General features: G+C 50.8%; 1 protein-coding gene across 11 annotated transcripts; it reads left to right on the top strand.

Moving 5' to 3' along the window:
• The first annotated feature begins 4,459 nt into the window (after nucleotides 1–4,459).
• LMBR1L (limb development membrane protein 1 like) lies at nucleotides 4,460–17,965 on the top strand. 11 transcript variants are annotated; one of them, XM_005570754.5, is made up of 17 exons: nucleotides 4,460–4,651; nucleotides 8,073–8,157; nucleotides 9,141–9,174; nucleotides 10,199–10,338; nucleotides 10,533–10,636; nucleotides 11,278–11,404; nucleotides 11,929–11,997; nucleotides 12,138–12,202; nucleotides 12,549–12,621; nucleotides 12,713–12,796; nucleotides 12,893–12,969; nucleotides 13,531–13,608; nucleotides 13,757–13,830; nucleotides 14,444–14,534; nucleotides 14,637–14,703; nucleotides 16,992–17,153; nucleotides 17,369–17,965. In XM_005570754.5, the coding sequence occupies exons 1-17, from the start codon at nucleotides 4,580–4,582 to the stop codon at nucleotides 17,434–17,436; spliced, it is 1,470 nt and encodes a 489-aa protein (XP_005570811.1). In that variant the 5' UTR covers nucleotides 4,460–4,579; the 3' UTR covers nucleotides 17,437–17,965. The 11 variants fall into 11 exon arrangements, with proteins under 11 accessions (XP_005570811.1, XP_045222427.1, XP_073862885.1 ...); XM_045366492.3 differs by lacking the exon at nucleotides 8,073–8,157; XM_074006784.1 differs by lacking the exon at nucleotides 10,199–10,338.
• The last annotated feature ends 2,280 nt before the right edge of the window (nucleotides 17,966–20,245 follow it).

The following is a 20,245-nucleotide window of genomic DNA, read 5'->3' as shown; positions in this document are numbered from 1 at the left end:
TTATTTTTTTTATTTATTATTTTTTTTTTTTGAGACGGAGTCTGGCTCTGTCGCCCAGGCTGGAGTGCAGTGGCCAGATCTCTGCTCACTGCAAGCTCCGCCTCCCGGGTTCGCGCAATTCTCCTGCCTCAGCCTCCCGAGCAGCTGGGACTACAGGCGCCCGCCACCTCGCCCGGCTTATTTTTTTTTGTATTTTTAGTAGAGACGGGGTTTCACCGTGTTAGCCAGGATGGTCTCGATTTCCTGACCTCGTGATCCGCCCGTCTCGGCCTCCCAAAGTGCTGGGATTACAGGCTTGAGCCACCGCGCCTGGCCATTTTTTTTTACAAAATAAAAACAGGGTTTCACTCTGTCGCCCAGGCTGAAATGCAGTGGTGCCATGATAGTCCACTGTAGCCTCGATTTCCTGCGTTCAAGTGATTCTCCTGCTTCAGCCTCCTGAGTATCTTAGAACTACGGGGACATGCCACCACGTCTTGCTAATTTCATAAATTTTTTGTAGAGATAGGGTCGTCATGTGTTACCCAGGCTGGTCTTTTTTTTTTTTTTTTGAGAGGGAGTTTAGCTCCCAGGTTGGAGTGCAACGGCACGATCTTGGCTCACGGCAAGCTTTGCCTCCTGGGTTGAAGCGATTCTCCTGCCTCAGCCTCTCGAGTAGCTGGGATTACAGGCATGCACCACCACGACCGTCTAATAACGTATTTTTAGTAGAGACGGGGTTCCTCCACGTTGGTCAGGCTGATCTCAAACTGCCGACCTCAGGCGATCCACTTGCCTCAGCCTCCCAAAGTACTGGGATTACCTATGTGAACCACCGCGCCCGGCCCTGTTTAAGTGTTTACTACAAGAACTGCACTGGGTTAAGTTTTGGGGAAGAAAAGAATGGGGTCAATCAGAAGCCAAATATGGCCGGGCGTGGTTGCTCACGCCTGTAATCCCAACACTTTGGGAGGCCGAGGCGCGCAGATCACAAGGTCAGGAGATTGAGACCATCCTGGCTAACACCGTGAAACCCCGTCTGTACTAAAAACACAAAAAATTAGCCAGGCTTGGTGGCGGGAACCTGTAGTCCCAGCTACTCGGGAGTCTGAGGCAGGAGAATGGCGTAAACCCGGGAGGCGGAGTTTGCAGTGAACCGAGATCGCGCCACTGCACTCCAGCCTGGGCGACAGAGCAAGAGACCCTGTCTCAAAAAAAAAAAAAAAAAAAAGGCAAATATGGGCCTGGCGCGGTGGCTCATGCCTGTAATGACAGCACTTTGGGAGGCGGAGACGGGCAGATCACCTGAGGTCAGGAGTTGGAGACCAGCCAGACCAACATGGAGAAACCCCATCTCTACTAAAAATACAAAATTAGCCAGTCGTGGTGGCTTGCCTGTAATCCTAGCTACTCTGGGAGGCTGAGGCAAGAGAATCGCTTGAACCCGGGAGGCGGAGGTTGCCGTGAGCCAAGATCGCACCATTGCACTCCTGCCTGGGCAACAAGAGCGAAACTCCATCTCAAAAAAAAAAAAAAGGCCAAATATGTGTTTCTAATTCTTGAAGAGGAGAAGACAGGAGGAAAAGAGGAAAGACATAAATGAAGGTAAAGTTAAACAATACAAAATATTTAAATAACAACAACTCAAGAGGACAAATATTATGAAACAATGCATATATGGACAATTTTTTGTTTTGTAGAGACAGAGTTTCATTCTTGTTGCCCAGGCTATAGTGCAATGGTATGATCTCAGCTCACTGCAACCTCCAATTCGTGGGTTCCAGTGATTCTCCTGCTTCAGCCTCCCAAGTAGCTGGGATTACAGTCATGCACCACCATGCCTAGCTAATTTTGTATTTTTAGTAGAGACGAGTTTCTCCATGTTGGTCAGGCTAGTCTCGAACTCCCGACCTCAGGTGATTCGCCAGTCTCGGCCTCCCAAAGTGCTTTGATCACAGGCGTGAGCCACCACACCCAGTCTTTTTGAGACGGAGTTTCGATCTTGTCGCCCAGGCGGGAGTGCAATGGCAGATCTCAGCTCGCTGCAGCCTCCTCCCGTGTTCAAACAATTCTCCTGTCTCAGCCTCCTGAGTAGCTGGGATTACAGGTGCCCACCACCATGCCCAGCTAATTTTTGTATTTTTTAGTAGAGAGGGGGTTTCACACATGTTGGCCAGGGTGGTCCTGAACTCCTGACTGTTGGGAACAGGCCCCCCAAAATCTGGCCATAAACTGGCCCCAAAACTGGCCATAAACAAAATCTCTGCAGCACTGTGACACGTTCATGATGGCCATAACGCCCACCCTGGAAGGTTATGGGTTAAGTGGAATGAGGGCAAGGAACATCTGGCCCACCCAGGGCAGAAAACCGCTTAAAGGCGTTCTTAAATTACAAACAATAGCATGAGTGATCTGTGCCTTAAGAACATGGTCCTGCTGCAGATAACTAGCCCAACTCATCCCTTTATTTTGGCCCACCCCTTTGTTTCCCATAAGGGATACTTCTAGTTAATCTAATATCTATAGAAACAATGCTAATGACTGACTTGCTGTTAATAAATACATGGGTAAATCTCTTTTGGGGGCTCTCAGCTCTCCAGGCTGTGAGACCCCTGATTTCCCACTTCACACCTCTATGTTTCTCTGTGTGTGTGTGTCTTTATTTCCTGTAGTGCCGCTGGATTAGGGTCTCCCTGATCGAGCTGGTCTTGCCACCTGACTTCAGGTAATCCACCTGTCTCGGCCTCCCAAAGTGCTGGGCTTACAGGCGTGAGCCACCGCGCCCAGCCTCATGGCCAATTTTTAACTGCCCACTGAACTATGCAGCTGGATGTTGCTTTAAGAATTTAGAGGAGGTCAGGGCTGTTGGCTCACGCCTATAATCCCTGTACGTTGGGAGGTCAAGGCAGGCCGACAGCTTGAGTCCAGAGTTCAAGACCAGTCTGAGCAACATGGCAGAATCAGCTAAGTGTGCTGGTGCCCGCCTGTGATCCCAGCTGCTCAAGAGGCTGAGATGGGAAGAATACTTGAGCCTGAGAGTTGGAGGCTGCAGTGAGCCGTAATCGCACCACTGCACACCAGTCTGGGCGACAGAGTGAGACCCTGTGTCAAAAATAAATAACTTAAAAAAAAAACTCCCTTCATCTAAATCCTGTCTACTTCCAAGACTCAACTACACACACATACACACACACACACACACAAAATCTTGGCCGGAGGCGATGGGTCACGCCTGTAATCCCAACACTTTGGGATGCCAAGGCAGGCGCATCAACTGAGGTTGGGAGTTCAAGACCAGCCTGACCAACATGGAGAAACCACGTCTCTACCAAAAATACAAAATTAGCCGGCGTGGTGGCGCATGCCTGTAATCCAGTTATTTGGGAGGTTGAGGAAGGAGAATCGCTTGAACCCGGGAGGCAGAGGTTGCAGTGAGCCGAAATCACACCATTGCACTGCAGCCTGGGCAATAAGAGGGAAACTCCATCTCAAAAATAAATAAATAAATAAATAAATAAATAAATAAATAAATAAAAGTTGAATCACAACATCTTCCTCTGAAAGGTTGTAGTGATGTTTAAAATGAGATAATAGGCTGGGTGGGTCACGTCTTGTAATCCGAGCACTTTGGGAGTCCCAGCACTTTGAGGGTAGGAATTCGAGATCAGCCTGGGTAACATGGCTGAGATAACGACTATACAGTGAATGGCACATAGTAAGTGGTTAGCTAATGTTTAACTCAGCCCCACTCTTCAATGATCCTTGTGGGCATTTCTTCACAAAGTTGCAGGGTATTTCTGTAGTCCTCTCTCCAGTATTTTTCAGTATTTGTTCCAGCACACACTAGGCCTTCCACAAAAATGATTGAGTGAAAACCCCTGGCGGCGGGAAACCGGGGTGGGGGTGTGCGGAGGGGCACCCCAACACAAACACACAGAAAATGCTACTGCAGAACATCGGTTACTGGGCAGAGGTACCTTTCAGAACCCCTAGGGTGCCCTCACATCCTGCCTGGCTGGCCTGATTCAAATGGTTCATTTAACCAAGGTCAAATTAAAATCTTAGCTGCCACTAAAATCCAGGAACCGTCACTTTTCCCAGATGAGAGAGACAGTTGCTCAATTAGAATCAGCAGCGGTAGGCCCAAAAGATCTCGCCTCCTCCACAGGGCGAACCTATCACCGCTCCTCCAGCGATGAGCGGCAGCTCTCTAGGAGCCAATGAGTTCCTCCCCATGGAAGGAACCCGCCCACCCCTTGTGTCGTCACCAGATCGCTTAAAAAGATGGAACCTCAGCGGCCCTTCCTCGTAGCGAGCCTAGTGGCGGGTGTTTGCGTTGAAACGTGAGCGCGACCCGACCTTAAAGGGGAGGGAGCAAAGGAAGGACAGAGCCCTTTAAAACGAGGCGGGTGGTGCCTGCCCCTTTAAGGGTGGGGCGTCCGGACGACTGTATCTGAGCCCCAGACTGCCCCGAGTTTCTGTTGCAGGCTGCGAGGAAAGGCTCCTAGACTGGGTCCGGGTGCTCGGCGGCGGCGGCTTCCTCCCCGCTTGTCCTCCCCGGGCCCGGAGGCACCCCAGCTCCAGTCATGCTGAGCAGAGTATGGAAGCACCTGACTGCGAAGTGCTATCCGTGCGAGAACAGCTATTCCACGAGAGGATCCGCGAGTGCATTGTGAGTGCGGGGCCCCGGCGGGGAGAAGCGGGGGTTGCGGGAGAGGGGTAGGTTGGGGTCCGAGCCCACCTGGTCTCAGAGCGCCGTCAAACCATGCCTGGGCCAGCGGCGGGCGACGGAGGCCTCCGTCCTAGCAGAAGGGCGGGTGCCCGGCTAGCGATCCCCTAGATGGGATCAGCTGGGTCCCTGAGCGGTAAACAAAGGCCGTCGTTTCCGTTCCTCCCTAACACGCCCCTCCCTGCCCCTCCCTGCCACCCCTCACCCAGCGCGTCTGAGAGCCTGCGGAGTCCGCCTTAGTCTGATAATCGGGGAAGGATGGGTTTGCTTCTCAAACTGGGTTGAGGGCAAACCCAGCTGACGTTGGATGAAGGGGAGAAATCGTCACTCTGAGCTTGATTCCAGAAAAGAGGGGAGGTGTAGGGATGGCAGACGGGAGGAACCTGGGGACTTGGTGGGTCATCTCCTGCTTTGGAAGAAAGGAGTCTTACTAGGGTGGATCCTAATATGTAGAGATGAGGAACAACCAAGTATCCAGGTATTCCCCCGTCTTTCTTCTTTCTCATTAGTGTTTGTTTGAAACCCTGCAAGGCTGGGTTCGCAGCCTCTCAGCCATTCCGGGGTTTCCCCAGTAAGTCGTCCTCCCAGGGCTTCAGAGGGTACCTGGCTGCTGTTCCTTAGGCCATCCCTGCCACTTAGAGCGACAGCTGAACCTGCCGCAGAGAAGTGGACTCCTCAATTCTGGGGTAGGGGTACGCAGTGGAGCTTAGGGAGTCATATCTTCTTCAGCCTTGCTTTGAATTCTCACCTCTCTCCTTTCTCCTCTGTTTCCTTCCCCAGAGCTCCCCAGAGCAACCCTCATCTCCAAATAGTAAATGGAAAGGGAATGGTTTGGGAAAACAGAAAGAAATGTTAGTAAGTGGGGGAACCCAGTGTGGGGGTCATTCCCTTCATTTTTCTCAGGCTGGGCTCTAGCCAGCCCTGGGCAGCCTATTGGAGGTAGGGTAAATTGAGCCAGGACATAATTAGGTCTGCTCTTATCTGTGAGGACAGGAAAGTATATTAGTCTGAGTGTGCAACTCCAGTAGAAGTTTGCTTTCGGCAAGCGTTCCTTGTGTGTTTCTTGGTGGACAGTCCACATGGTGGATTGGGCATATTGCAGAGGCACAGCCAGGTCTTGAGACAGTGTCAGGCAGGAGGCTCACATTCCTAGAGAACAGGGAGGAATGAGACCTTGGACAGAAGCAGCCTCCTGGATGTCTCCCCCATCCTTTAGTCCCATGAGCTGAGAACATCAGTGCTGGCTAAGGGTAGCCTGAAGATTTATGGTGCCTCCCCCACCTGGCTCTCATCCAGGGGCTGGAGCGCAACCTAGCCTCTTGGAACTGGGTGGAACTCCAGCCTGACCTTTTGAGCCCTCCCACCTTCCTGGCTATTATGCAAGCCCAGGGCAGAACACAGGCTATAAAAATCTTGCAGCTGCAATCTGAGTGGCTCCTTCTATTCTGCTTCCCTAATGTCAAAAGCTATGACTTTGTTCTGGATCGATGGCTCTCCTGCGTCTCTATGGATTCTTCCCTCCTTGTATAGGTAGCTGTATGTGTATTCCCTGTGGGGTCAGCCCTTTCTGGAGACTGGAAGACCCATGAGACTGATCCTGTCTTCTTGGCATATCTCAAACACAATAACTTCTTTTCTTGATACTCTCTGGCCTTTTTTTTTTTTTTTTTTTTTTTTTGTGAGACCTAGTCTCACTCTGTTGCCCAGGCTGGAGTGCAGTGGCGTGATCTTTGCTCACTGCAACCTCCGCCTCCCAGGTTCTAGTGATTCTTGTGCCTCAGCCTCCCGAGTAGGTGGGATTACAGGCACCTGCCACCACACACAGCCTTTTTTTTTTTTTTTTGAGACTGAGTCTCTGTCGCCAGGCTGGAGTAAAGTGGCACAATTTCGGCTCGCTGCAACCTCTGCCTCCTGGGTTCAAGCAATTCTCCTGCCTCAGCCTCTCGAGTAGCTGAGACTACAGGTGCATACCACCACGCCTGGCTAATTTTTGTATTTTTATTAGAGATGGGGTTTTGCCATGTTGGCCAGGATGGCCTCGATCTCTTGACCACGTGATCCTCCCGCATTGGCCTCCAAAAGTGCTGGGATTATAGGCATTAGCCACTGCGCCCAGCCAATTTTTGTAATTTGTTTGTTTGTTTGTTTTTGAGACGGAGTCTTGCTTTGTCACCCAGGCTAGAGTGCAGTGGTGCGATCACGGCTCACTGCAACCTCCACTGAATTCAAGTGATTCTCCTGCCTCAGCCTCCTAAGTAGCTGGGATTATAGGCACGTACCGCCACACCCAGCTAATTTTTGTATTTTTAGTAGAGACGGGGGGGGGGTTCCACTGTGTTGGTCAGGCTGGTCTCGAACTCCTGACCTCATGATCCTCCTACCTCGGCCTGCCAAAGTACTGGGATTACAGGCGTGAGCCACCGCGCTCAGCCCAATTTTTGTATTTTTAGTAAAGACAGGGTTTCACCATGTTGGCCAGGCTGGTCTCGAACTCCTGATGTCAATTGATTCACCTGCCTTGGCCTCCCAAAGTGCTGGGATTACAGGCGTGAGCCACTGTGCCTGGCCAAGACTCTCTGTTCTTGATTATAGAGCCAAGCTGGCCAATGGCTCCTCCTCTGGGCAGTAGAAGCTTACTTGGAATAGAGTAGGAATGAATATGCAGGTTAACGTGGCCGAGTTCCGCCATCACTGTCACTTGACAGTCTAGCCAGCTCTAGAAACACTAGATATTGGGCCCTAGCTAAAGCCCACTGTTAGGGGTAGAGGATTAAATGAGGCTCTGGTTTGGCCCAGCAGACCTGATCTTTCAGGCCCCTGAATAAGCATGGAATAGAAGTTGTGACTTCGTCTAGAAACATGACACCTACTTTGGGTCAAGGCACCAGTGTGGGTGGAGGTAGGAGGGTAGGGTAGTGATGGGGTGCCAGGACAATGCAGACGTCTTCCTCCCCTCAAACCTGCTTCCCCATCCAATAATGTGCTCCAAGTAAATTCCCTCTGGTTCTGTAACTGGTTTGAAATATGTATGCTTGTGCATTTCTAGGAGTTTTCTTTGCCCATTTACCAACCAGAGTTGGGCTGAAGCTATTTTCTCCCAGTGAAGTCCTTGTAGGGCTGGGCATGGTGCTGTTTCCCCAGGTGCATGGGGCAGCCCCTGTCTGGCCCTTCTTCGAGGTCCCTGGGGCTCTGACTAGAAGGAAGTACCTGGGGGATCAGAAGAGAACATACTTCCAGATGGAACCCCTGGAAGTATGGAGCCTTATCTTAAGGAAGTAATGGCCATGGAATTAACAGAGAGGCCCTTGGCTGTGGAATGTGCTAAAGGTTAGAGCTTCTCATCCCAGCTCACATTCTGCTACAGATCTCAACACTTCTGTTTGCAACACTGTACATCCTCTGCCACATCTTCCTGACCCGCTTTAAGAAGCCTGCTGAGTTCACCACAGGTACTGTGATTTCCCTCCCTCCTGCCAGAGTTCCAGTTGCCATGGACCAGCCTCAGGGGAATGGGCCTATGGCGCCCACTGGGAAAGGAGCAGTGGCTGTGTGGGGCTGTTCTGGAGCCTTTGCCTCTTCAGCCTCCCTTTCTGCACAGACAGGGGCAAGGGCAGCTAGATGGAAGTGTCTTCTGGGCAAGTCATATAACATTTCTGATCTTCAGTTTCATCCTACAAAATGGGCATAGTGATGTCTACCTACTCCATTGTGTGGACCAAAGGAGATGGTTAATGTGAAAGTCCTTTGTGAACCTGAAGTGAGCAACTGCCGGGTGAATGTCATTACGGGCACAGTCTCTGTGTCATCTCCTCTCCTAGTGCTCCCACAGCCAGGACCAGAGACCTCCCTGATGACTGGGGCACCTGGTGATGGTGGCCTTTCTCTTTATGGGGAGCCTGAGTATGCTCAGATTGCAACTTTCCTTCCCTAGACATTGTGTAATTGGAGGTGGGGGCACACTTGCCCCAGTTTCTAGCCCCAGCCTTTCCTCCTCTCAGGATGGCTCAGGATGAGCAGCTACCCTAGAGTAATTCCCTTGGGGACCTTCTCTGTGAATCTCCCTTCCCCCTCCTCTCTTTTCCCTTTCCTAGACCCAGCCACTGATGTAACCAACCTCACAGACTAGTTGTTTATTATATTAATATTTTGAGCATATAAAGAGGAACCTGCGATGGGAGAGATCTAGGGAGGAGGAAAGAAGTATAGGAAAGTCTGGCCTGTATTCTCTTCACCTGGGACCACTGATTTTTAAGCTGCCACCATGGCTGGAGAATAGGCTATGGAGTTCATAATGTGTGGTCTCCTGGAGCCTTCTCTTCAGCTCTGCCTTCTTTGAGGGGCAGGGATGGGGCGGGGAGCACATTGTAATACTTACGGCCTCAGAGCTGCCCCCTGATGTCCTGCCTCTTCCCCGTGCCTCTGTCTCTTACAGTGGATGATGCAGATGCCACAGTCAACAAGATTGCGTAAGTGTCCCTGCCTCAGCACCTAACACCAGTGGTCTTTAGGAACTGGGATCTAGGGAGGCCTAGAGCTGGAGGGAGAAGGGGGAAGTCTCACACGGTGAAGAGAGAGTTTCTGTTTCCACCCCATTTCTGGTTTCCGGCTTTACCTCACCCTGGGGACGCTCAGAAAAGCTGCTGTTCCTGTCTTCCTGGTTAGGCCAGGAGCTTGTGGGAGCCTCATGGCCAGGAACATCCGCTGGGGCCTGAGTCACCGGAAATGGCTCCAGCTTGGCTTCACCTCCCAGTGACCAGAGTGGGGATGCAGATTGATAGAAAAAGAGCAGGGTGTGGGGAAGATGGGAACCCCTGAGGGAGGGGCATGCTTGGTTCTGAGAGGAAGGCCCATATTCCAGGCTGCCAATGTTCACTAGCACATACAGAGAAAGAGAGAGAGATGACTCCTCTGAGTTAGTAGATCAGAAGGTAGCCCTCCACCCTTGATGGACCAACGAGATATAAGTGCCCCTCTTCAGTGTATGCAGCCCAGGGCATAGACCTTGGCTATGAAGCTAGGTTTCAGTTTCCCCTTGTCCTCCTTTGCCCTCATGCCTTTGTGCAGGGCATAGCCACATAGGATGACCCTGTGCTTATCTGGGCAAAAAGAGGTAAGCTCAGAAATCCATATCCCTGAGCAAAGAAGAGAAGCCAGGCCCCCTAGCTTTGGCATCATACCTGGCATAACTTATAGGCATGTATGGGAGGACCACATTCCTGGGGACAGCCTGGGTATGTGACATGGCAGGTGACGGGCTTCCCATGAATGCCCGAAGCTGTGCCCATCCCATGAGCTGGGGCTTCCCTGGAGGTAAAGGGCTAGAGCGAGCCGGCAGTGGGTAGAACCCCAGCTGGACGGCTCCTTCCTTAGCTCTGTCATTGCTACAGCTGGTTCTGGAAGCCACAGGTGCCCTCAGTACAAATGGAACTTCTCCAGCACAGTGTAGTGAGTGCTGAGCTAAGCAAGGACACTCTCCCCTTCTCTGCCCAGGCTCGAGCTGTGCACCTTTACCCTGGCAATTGCCCTGGGTGCTGTCCTGCTCCTGCCCTTCTCCATCATCAGCAATGAGGTGCTACTCTCCTTGCCTCGGAACTACTACATCCAGTGGCTCAACGGCTCCCTCATCCATGGTTTGTGGCTCCTAGAGGCGGCTTGGGGTGGGGATAGGGAGCAGAGAGCAGATAGAGTCGGGCAGACTCAGGCAGCCGTGGGCCAATCAGTCATGTGTCGCACCTTCCCTCTCCGCTTCTCCTGCAAATGGTCAGTCTCCTGTCGGTTGCCCCTCCCTTTACTGACCATCTCTGCTTTTCCTTTTTTGCTCTAGGCCTCTGGAACCTTGTTTTTCTCTTCTCCAACCTGTCCCTCATCTTCCTCATGCCCTTTGCATATTTCTTCACTGAGTCCGAGGGCTTTGCTGGCTCCAGAAAGGTAAGTAGGGGATATGTATGCAGGCAGGAAACGGAATTCCACACACATGGTTCAACTGAAGAGATTTTAATAAAGAGGCTATTTGCAGAGGTTTAGTTAAAGGAAGTTTGAGGCTCTAGTGACAGTAGGAAGTCATTACCACCCTTAGGCCTGTAGAGACAAAGGGAGGAAATAGTTTCTAGAACCCACTAATAGCTGAAACCAGGGATGTGAAGCTGCCCAGAGAGGAGCTGTTGTCTTTGTGTCATAATTACTGCCAAAACCATGGTGGCAGACGTGGGAGGACTCACAGGAAACATACCCTCACCTCTTTTCTACCTTCCATTCTCCTGTTGGATGCGAAACTAGAGGGCAAAGAGCTTGTGGGATGCAGACCTCAGAGGTCAGCCTCCCAGAGCAGACAACGACAAGGAATGGGTCTGGGAAAAGGAGATGCAAATGAAGAGCACCTGGTATGTGGGGTGACCTTAGACTGGGGAGTGGGAAGACAGAGCAACTTAGCAGAATAAGAGGAAAACCCTCTCTCTTATCTCCTGAATCCAGACCTCTCTGGTTCCCGCAGGCTGGCCACCATCTCTGATGTCTTTCCATCCCCACACTGCCCGATGTTAACCTCCTTCACCTGTTGCCTCCTTCCGTAGGGTGTCCTGGGCCGGGTCTATGAGACAGTGGTGATGTTGATGCTCCTCACTCTGCTGGTGCTAGGTATGGTGTGGGTGGCGTCAGCCATTGTGGATAACAACAAGGCCAGCAGAGAGTCACTCTATGGTGAGTGGCCCAGCTTCCTCCAGGCTGTGTGGACATGGCTTTTGGCCCATGTCCACCTGCCTGGAAAGACTATAACCTACTAAAGTGGAAAAGGTTGGCACCTTCTCCCTTTGACTGAAGTTTCAAACTGATAGACATCTGGCCAAATCCAATCTGCAGAAATGTTTCATTGGCCTATGCAATGGTTTTTAAAATATGTATTATTCAGTTGCTAACATTTTAAATTGGGAGGTTTCATATTAACATCTAGATATCTAACTTTGCTTGACAAGGAGAAGATCTGGCTACATTAGTCCCTGGTGATGGAGGCCAAATAGCAGTTATACCCTTTAGTTAGGGGTTAGGATCTCCAGTTTGTTATAGGCCCTGCCATTCCCTCTTCTGCTGATGCTGGCCAGCTTTCTTCATTTGTATTACTTGCCTAACAGCTGTGGGGACTGTGCCCTTGTCTAGACTCTGAGGCCTGTCAGCCTCCAGTAAGCAAGAAGAGATGAGCTGACATCCTCTTTTTTTTTTATCCTTAGACTTCTGGGAGTACTATCTCCCCTACCTCTACTCATGCATCTCCTTCCTTGGGGTTCTGCTACTCCTGGGTGAGTGTACAGGGTCTGGGAGGGAATGGGTAGGGTCCTTGGACCAGAGTAACCAGGCTGGAAGGAGGGGGAATGGAGGGGCATGTTAGGCAAGGGGTGGAGAGCAGGGTCTGGCAGGTGACTGGCTCTTGTTCTCACAGTGTGTACTCCACTGGGTCTCGCCCGCATGTTCTCCGTCACTGGGAAGCTGCTGGTCAAGCCCCGGGTATGTGGTATTCCTTGCTCTTTGATCCTGCAGGGTGAGCTTCCTGCAGAGCTGGAACCAAACAATGAAACAACCCTATGGTTGTGTAGTGCACAACTTGCAGAGGGCTGCAGCCTTTGTTGGTTCCTGTATCCTGTACCCCTATCATGCAGAGCTGGTCACCAGACATGCAGGGCAGAATACAGGGCAATTGGGAGGGACTGAGCAAAGCTGCGGGCCACAGGGTGGTGAATGAGGGTTTGGGGGAGGCCTGAGACTACGGAGCCCTGGGAAGAACAGGGTTCTCCTGGGGCCTTTGGGTCAGGGAGCCTCTGAAAGTTAGTCTCTTCCTTTCCCCTGCCCCAAGTTGCTGGAAGACCTGGAGGAGCAGCTGTACTGCTCAGCCTTTGAGGAGGCAGCCCTGACCCGCAGGATCTGTAGTGAGTTGCAGTTCTTCCCTGATGGGGTGGTGGGCTTGGCCTGGGCAGAGACTGCCCAACTTGGGAGCAACACCATCTTCTCTGCCCTCAGATCCTACTTCCTGCTGGCTCCCTTTAGACATGGAGCTGCTACACAGACAGCTCCTGGCTCTGCAGACACAGAGGGTCCTGCTGGGTATGTGGGTTGGTAGGGCTTGGGATACCTGGGTTTCCCCAAGGAGAGTAGCCCCTGGTTCCAGGTGCTTGCTGACAGCCTCCCATCCCTGCACAGAGAAGCGGCGGAAGGCTTCAGCCTGGCAACGGAACCTGGGCTACCCCCTGGCTATGCTGTGCTTGCTGGTGCTGACGGTGGGTATACCAGCCCTAGAGGTGGGGAGTAGACTCTCAGTACTCGAGGCCTTCTCAGGGAGAGGGGAGGCGATGAGGGGACCTGGTTATCATCAGTAATAGTGGTTGCTTCTCACTGAGTGCCTGCTTTTATGTCCTGCCTGTGCTGAACACAAATGTTGAGCACATCAACCCTCATTTTGTAGATGAAGAGACAGAGTTGAGTGACTTGCCCAGGGTCACACAGGGCCAGTGAGTAGTTGTGCAGGTTTGCCCTGGCATGAGAATAAGCAGTCGATTCCCCTATGGACTCAAGAATATATCTTATCAGTTGGAGGAAGAGAGATGCCTTTTCCTATTTATCCTTTTTGCAATCCATCCACCTAGAGGAGATGTATCTTATAATGTCCTCAAAGGCACTCTGTTGCTAATAACAGCTTTGATGAGGTCCCATACAGCTCATTGGAAGCGGAGCTAGTCTTGGAAACTGGAAATGTTGGACCAGAGTCTCTGCCCATTCCTTTAGCTCTGGGTCGAGCTGTGGTCTGGGGTAGGATGGGAGTCTGAGCTTGCCTCACACAGGGCCTGTCTGTGCTCATTGTGGCCATCCACATCCTGGAGCTGCTCATCGATGAGGCTGCCATGCCCCGAGGCATGCAGGTACCAGGCTGCCCTCCCACCATATCCTTTGGGGAGGGCCTAAGAACAGCTGGGGAGAGGAGGCAGAAGCTGAGGACAGTGGGAAGGCTGGGTGCCGGGTAGTGCTGATGGTGGGGAATGCTCACAGTGACACTGCCCCACTCCTCAGGGTGCCTCCTTAGGCCAGGTCTCCTTCTCCAAGCTGGGCTCCTTTGGTGCCGTCGTTCAGGTTGTACTCATCTTGTATCCTTCTGGAATACAAAAACCTGTCTCCTGGGACTCTAGACAGCACTTCTTGGACTTTGTCTCCTTTGGGACTCTGAGCAACACTGATGGGAAATGGGACAAGTTTTCATCAACCTCGGGTTCAGAAAGAAGGAAAATACTTAATTTTGAAAGGAGAGCTGGTGGTTCAGTAGAATCTGATCAGAAGAAAATAAAAAAGAGGCCGGATGCAGTGGCTCACACAGTGCTAATCCTAGCACTTTGGGAGGCTGAGGCGGGTGGATTTCTTGAGCTTAGGATTTCAAGACCAGCCTGAGCAACATGGTGAAACCCGGTCTCTACAAAAAATACAAAAACTTAGCCGGGCGTGGTGGTGCATGCTTGCATTCCCAGTTATGTGGGAGGCTGATGTGGGAAGATCGCTTGAGCCCAGAAGGTCAAGGCTGCAGTGAGCTGAAATCGCACCACTGCACTCCAGCCTGGGTGACAAAGTGAGATCCTGTCTCAAAAATAAATAAATAAAAATAAATAAATAAATAAATAAGAAGTGGGCTGAGAGAGAGCTCTGTTCCCTTTGAGATGAGTTATTAATTCTTAGGAGCCAGCCAGTTCTTCCTTAATGCAGTGGCAGTTACCTAATGGTGTCCTCAGTTGTGGGCTTCTATAGCTCTCCACTCTTCCGGAGCCTGCGGCCCAGATGGCATGACACCGCCATGACGCAGGTAGCTGGGAGGGAGTAAGGGAAGCCTCCTGTGGGGTGTGGATGGGCACTAGGTGCCTGCAGCTCTTCCACCCTCACCACTCCTTTCCCTGTTTCCACCCAGATAATTGGGAACTGTGTCTGTCTCCTGGTCCTAAGCTCAGCACTTCCTGTCTTCTCTCGAACCCTAGGTAAGTATTGAAAGGAGGAAATAAAGGAATTGGATTTTTGTGAGTACTTACTGATGTAAAGCAGGCACTTTATATACATGCTTCCTCTAATTCCCACAACAAACCCGTGAGTAGGTATTATCCGCATTATACAGATGAGGAAAGCGAGGCTCTCTAAAGTGCCTACACTGAGCTTCAGGGTACTGTTGCTGCAAAGTACATACTTTTTACATTTGCTACTGCCTCTCTCATTTACTTCTACTTTTGGTCGGGGAGCACACTTTTTTCTAAATCTTTCTCCTGGGTGAGTAATCTAGTAAATGTTCCTGTTTGAAAGATGATAAACAGAGAAGCTACCTGATTGACCCAGATTATACAGCTAGTTTGAGGCAAGGTCAAGTCAGTCTAGGACCCTTGTCTCCTGAACCCCAGGCTAGTGCTTTCTCTACACTGGGGTGTCAGATAATATACTCATTCCTTCTCCTGCCTTAAGAGCTATATCTATAATTAACTGGTTAAAAAGTTCAAGAGTGGCTGGGCGCAGTGACTCATGCCTGTAATCCCAGCACTTTGGGAGGCCGAGGCGGACGGATCACCTGAGGTTGGGATTTCGAGACCAGCCTGACCAACATGGAGAAACCCCGTCTCTACTAAAAATACAAAATTAGCCAGGCGTGGTGGCGCATGCCTGTAGTCCCAGCTACTCAGGAAGCTGAGGCAGGAGAATCGCTTGAACCCAGGAGGCAAAGGTTGCAGTGAGCTGAGCTCGTGCCATGCACTCCAGCCTGGGCAACAAGAGCGAATCTTCATCTCAAAAAAAAAAAAAAAAAAAAGTTTGAGAATGTAACTAGTTGACCCCAAGGTAGTATGTGAGCTGCAGAGGTAACAACCGCCCTCCTACCTCCCCCTAAATACCACATCACTCTCTGTGTTTTATATGTGATTTCATATTTAAATCGGTTCTGGGGCCAGGCCTGGTGGCTCACGTCTGTAATCCCACATTTTGGGAGGCCAAGGTGGACGGATCGGCTTGAGGCCAGGAGTTTAAGACCAGCCTAGCCAACATGGTGAAACCCCATCTTTATGAAAAATTTAAAAATTAGCCAGGTATGGTGGCACATGCCCGTAATCCCAGCTGGGGCGTGAGAATTGCTGAGCTTGGGAGGTGGCTGAGGCATGAGAATTGCTTGAGCTTGGGAGGTGGAGGTTGCAGCGAGCCAAGATGGTACCATTGCACTCCAGCCTGGGTGACAGAGCAAGAGTCTGTCTCAGAACAAAAAAAAAAGAAATCAGCTGTGATCCAGGCACAGTGGTTCACGCCTGTAATCCCAGCACTTTGGGAGGCCAAGGTGGGAGGAGCACTTGAGGCCAGGAGTCCTAGACCAGCTTGAGCAACATAGTGAGACCCCATCTCTACCCCAAAAAAAAAAGTGTTTTTTTTTTTTTTAAATTAGCACACCTATAGTCCTAGCTATGTGTGAGACGGAGGCAGGAGGATTGCTTGGGCCCAGGAGTTTGAAGCTGCAGTGAACTAAGATTGTGCAACTGCACTCCAACCTGGGCAACAGAGCAAGACCCTGTCTTAAGACAAAACCAAATTAAACGAAACAAAAAACAGCTCTGTTTAATTCTTAACGTTATATTATTTCCACTCTACCATTTGTATTTATGCCAGGAGAATTTGTAAGACAGTAGGCTTGTGGGTCTTCCAGTTAGTTCCTTTAGGTTGGATGCAGGTAAGAATATTTACAGGTGGGGAGCAGAGTTTTTTGATTTATGATAGTATTATAAGGAGCCCAGTAAATGTTAGAATAGTGCCTGGCAGAGACAGTGCTTTATGTGTGTTGTCTCATTTAATTCTTAGGAAACTGAGGCACAGAAAATTTAAGGAAATTGCCCCAGATCACACAGCTAGTTAGGGGTGGAGTTGGGATATGAACCAAAGCAGCCTGATCAGTCTGAGCGCTCAGCAACCACACTGTTCTGTCTACTAAAAAAACTTGGTGAACTGCTTGTTCCAGGCCCAGGAACAAGTAGTAGGCCCTGGGAGTTCCTGGGAACACCAGTAGCCAGAGGAGGCCCTCACTGGAGGAGAAGATACCAGACTCTGGAAGCGAAGCTGAAGCAAGCCTAGCTGCTGACACTTTGAACAGTCCCGAACTGCTAGTCAGCTTGCCAAGTAGAATTGGGAGAGGCCAACCTATCAGTTGCAGTGTTGAAATGTGGCCACCAGGAGGCAGCACAAAGTTGGACTGGTAGCAGAAAAGGGCCTGGAGAGCCCACCTCTCATCCTGGCCTTTGTACTTCAGGGCTCACTCGCTTTGACCTGCTGGGTGACTTTGGACGCTTCAACTGGCTGGGCAATTTCTACATTGTGTTCCTCTACAACGCAGCCTTTGCAGGCCTCACTACACTCTGTCTGGTGAAGACCTTCACTGCAGCTGTGCGGGCAGAGCTGATCCGGGCCTTCGGTGAGAGGGAGTGAGGGTGCAGGCTGTTGGGGGGTGGTAGTTATCTAGGACACTCTGGATCACGGGTCACCCCGTCACCCCAGCAGGGGAGAGGGTGTGCTTCCTGCTTTGTGGGTAACATACCTCATCCACACATTCTGTGGCTTAGTTGTCTGGTCCCTAACGGAATGGACCTTTGACCTGCTTTTGACTGCCCATCTCCTCCTCTTCTCCAGGGTTGGACAGACTGCCACTGCCCGTCTCTGGTTTCCCCCGGGCATCTAGGAAGACCCAGCACCAGTGACCTCCAGCTGGGGGTGGGAGGGAGAAAACTGGACACTGCCATCTGCTGCCTAGGCCTGGAGGGAAGCCCAAGGCTAGCTGGACCTCAGGACCTGGAATCTGAGAGGGTGGGTGGCAGAGGGGAGCAGAGCCATCTGCACTGTTGCATAATCTGAGCCAGAGTTTGGGACCAGGACCTCCTGCTTTTCCATACTTAACTGTGGCCTCAGCATGGGGTAGAGCTGGGTGACTGGGTCTAGCCCCTGGTCCCAAATCTGTTTACACATCAATCTGCCTCACTGCTGTTCTGGGCCATGCCCATAGCCATGTTTACATGATTTGATGTGCAATAGGGTGGGGTGGGGGCAGGGAAAGGACTGGGCCAGGCCAGGCTTGGGAGATAGATTGTTTCCCTTGCTTCTGGCCCAGCAGAGCCTAAGCACTGTGCTATCCTGGAGGGGCTTTGGACCACCTGAAAGACTAAGGGGATAGGAGGAGGCTTCACCCATCAGCAATAAAATTGATCCCAGGATTTGCTTTGTTTTTTTAAAGCGCCTGTCTCTGTGTGTATTTGAACAGCCTTGCTCCCACCAGTCCTGAGTCTGCCCAGTAAGAGAAGCAGAGGGGTCCTGCCCACCATCCTTTTCCTTCCCCTTCATCTATATTACTAGCATCCTTTGGGGACTTGGATCTGGTGTTAGGCCATGCAGTTGGGCAGTGGAAAACTCCTCCATCCTCAGCCTTGCTTAAAGCTGGCTTGTCCCCTGACTCCTTATATCCATGGCCTTAGGACATGGGCATAGGAGTAGGATAACCTCCCCGGGTACACTCACACCTTCAGCCCTATCCTCCCTGGCTTAACTATTGGATATAGAGTAAAATAAGTGGCTGGCTGACAAGGATTTTCATTTCCTACCTGAGAGAAGAACCTAGCTTTTTACTAGAGGCCATCAGTTTCTTGAAGAGCCCATGTGCTATGCTGGTGGTAAGAGCACAAAACTTAAGAGTTATACAGATTGTGTATTGCACAAGTTCCAGGGACACCATTCACCTCATAGTCATTGTATGGATAGTTACTATGATAGTTTTCTCATAAAAGTCAGGCATCTTGAGGAAGGGGTGCTTTTTTCTTTTCTTTTTTCTCTTGTGAGACAAGATCTGGCTCTATCACCCAGGCTGGAGTGCAGTGGTATAGTCTCAGCTCACTGCAACCTCCGCATTCTGGGCTCAAGCCATTCTTCCAGCTCGGCCTCCAGAATAGCTAGGACAACAAACACATGCTACCATGCCTGGCTAATTTTTGTATTTTTAGTAGAGATGGGGTTTTGCCATGTTGCCTAGGCTGGTCTTGAACTCCTGAGCTCAAGCGATCCACCTGCCTTGGCCTCCCAAAATGATGAGATTACAGGGGTGAGCCATGACACCCAGACATCTTTTTTGGGGGGGCTCACTGTGTCACCCAGATTAGTGTGCAGTGGCATGATCTTAGATCACTACAACCTTGAACTCTTGGACCCAAGTGATCCTCCTTCCTCAGCCTCCTGAGTACCTAAGACTACAGGCATGTACCACCATCCCCCACTAATTAATTTTTTTTTTGAAATGGGGTCTCACTATGTTGACCAGGTTGGTCTTCAACTCATGGCCTCAAGCAGTCTTTGCCTCAGCCTCCCAAAGTGTTGGGATTACAGGAGTGAGCCACTGTGCCTGGCCTGGTTTTTTTCTAATGTACGCTAAGTTGCTATGAGTACTAGCCATAGAGTGGGGTTAGGGGAGAGTGAGTATGAAACACAAAGTGTAGATTCCACAAATACTTGCAGAGCACCCTTCTGTAGAGTAGGCACTTAACCTTGGAGATACATGATAAATATGTGTGTGCTTAAGATTGCTTTGTCTAGTAAGGTGCCAAATAATTCTAATACTGTTCTACCACTGCAGTTAAGTACTGGTTCTTGAGGGAACACAGGTGGGCAGTGTTGGGACATCAAGGAAGGCTTCTTGAAGAAATGACTTCTGAACAAAAGAAATTGGATGTGGTGCCTCTGAGATGAGATCTGAGTGGCTGAAAATGGAGCCCGGGGAGTCCAGAGAGGGAGAAAGCTGGAGAAGTGCCTAGATGGACGGTTAAGGGAAGTGATCCTCACCTCTTACAAAGACTTCTGAATGTCCACTGCCCTTCAGCAGCTTCCAACCGACAAGTTATTCATTTGAAAAGCAGCAGCTATTAGATGCCTGGCAAAGAAGAGAAGGGGAAAAAAGTTGGAAGTCCTAAACCAGACAATAAGTACCAAGCTCTGTCCCTGGTTCTGGGGAAGTTCCAAAGGAGATTGTAAAGTTAGTAGAGAAATGGGCCCCTGGTATCCTCACCTCCCAGTCCTGCTTAATGCTGAGTGTGAGGAGAGATGGAAGTTGGGGAGATCTGGGGAGGACCACAGAGAAGGGAGGCTCTGGTTGTCTGCCCAAAGGGCTTGGCTGGTCTTGGGCAGAAATTGGAACCCATACTTCCTGGATGACAGCGGAGGGCATGGCCTGCCAGGGTAGGCTTTGAGAGAGCAAAAATTCCAATTCGAGTATCAGAGGACGGTGGTATGGTTCCAAGTTTAGGCTTGGAGATAGAAGGATGTTTAGGCAGCCAAGGACTGTAAAGCTACAAGGATTTCCTAGGCAGGTGTTTGCCTGGTTTCCAGGATGGGACACACTTCAGTCGCAAAATGGACCAGCAGTGACCGGCTAGATCCCCCGCCCGGGTGAGAGGGGGTGGGACGATCTTGGGAGAAGGGCGGAGGGCGGGGCCAGGGGCCACTTAAGGCGGAGTCCGGAGTCCCGGCGTT

This window comes from Macaca fascicularis, chromosome 11 (assembly GCF_037993035.2).
Source record: "Macaca fascicularis isolate 582-1 chromosome 11, T2T-MFA8v1.1".
Lineage (NCBI taxonomy): Eukaryota > Metazoa > Chordata > Mammalia > Primates > Cercopithecidae > Macaca > Macaca fascicularis.
This window is presented reverse-complemented; position numbering and strand designations above follow the sequence as displayed.

Coding starts and splice junctions, on each gene's coding strand:
- LMBR1L (XM_005570754.5), top strand. CDS start 4,580: ATGGAAGCACCTGACTGCGAAGTGCTATCCGTGCGAGAACAGCTATTC. Junction 4,652..8,072: donor AGAGGATCCGCGAGTGCATT/GTGAGTGCGGGG, acceptor ATTCTGCTACAG/ATCTCAACACTTCTGTTTGC. Junction 12,797..12,892: donor GACACAGAGGGTCCTGCTGG/GTATGTGGGTTG, acceptor ATCCCTGCACAG/AGAAGCGGCGGAAGGCTTCA.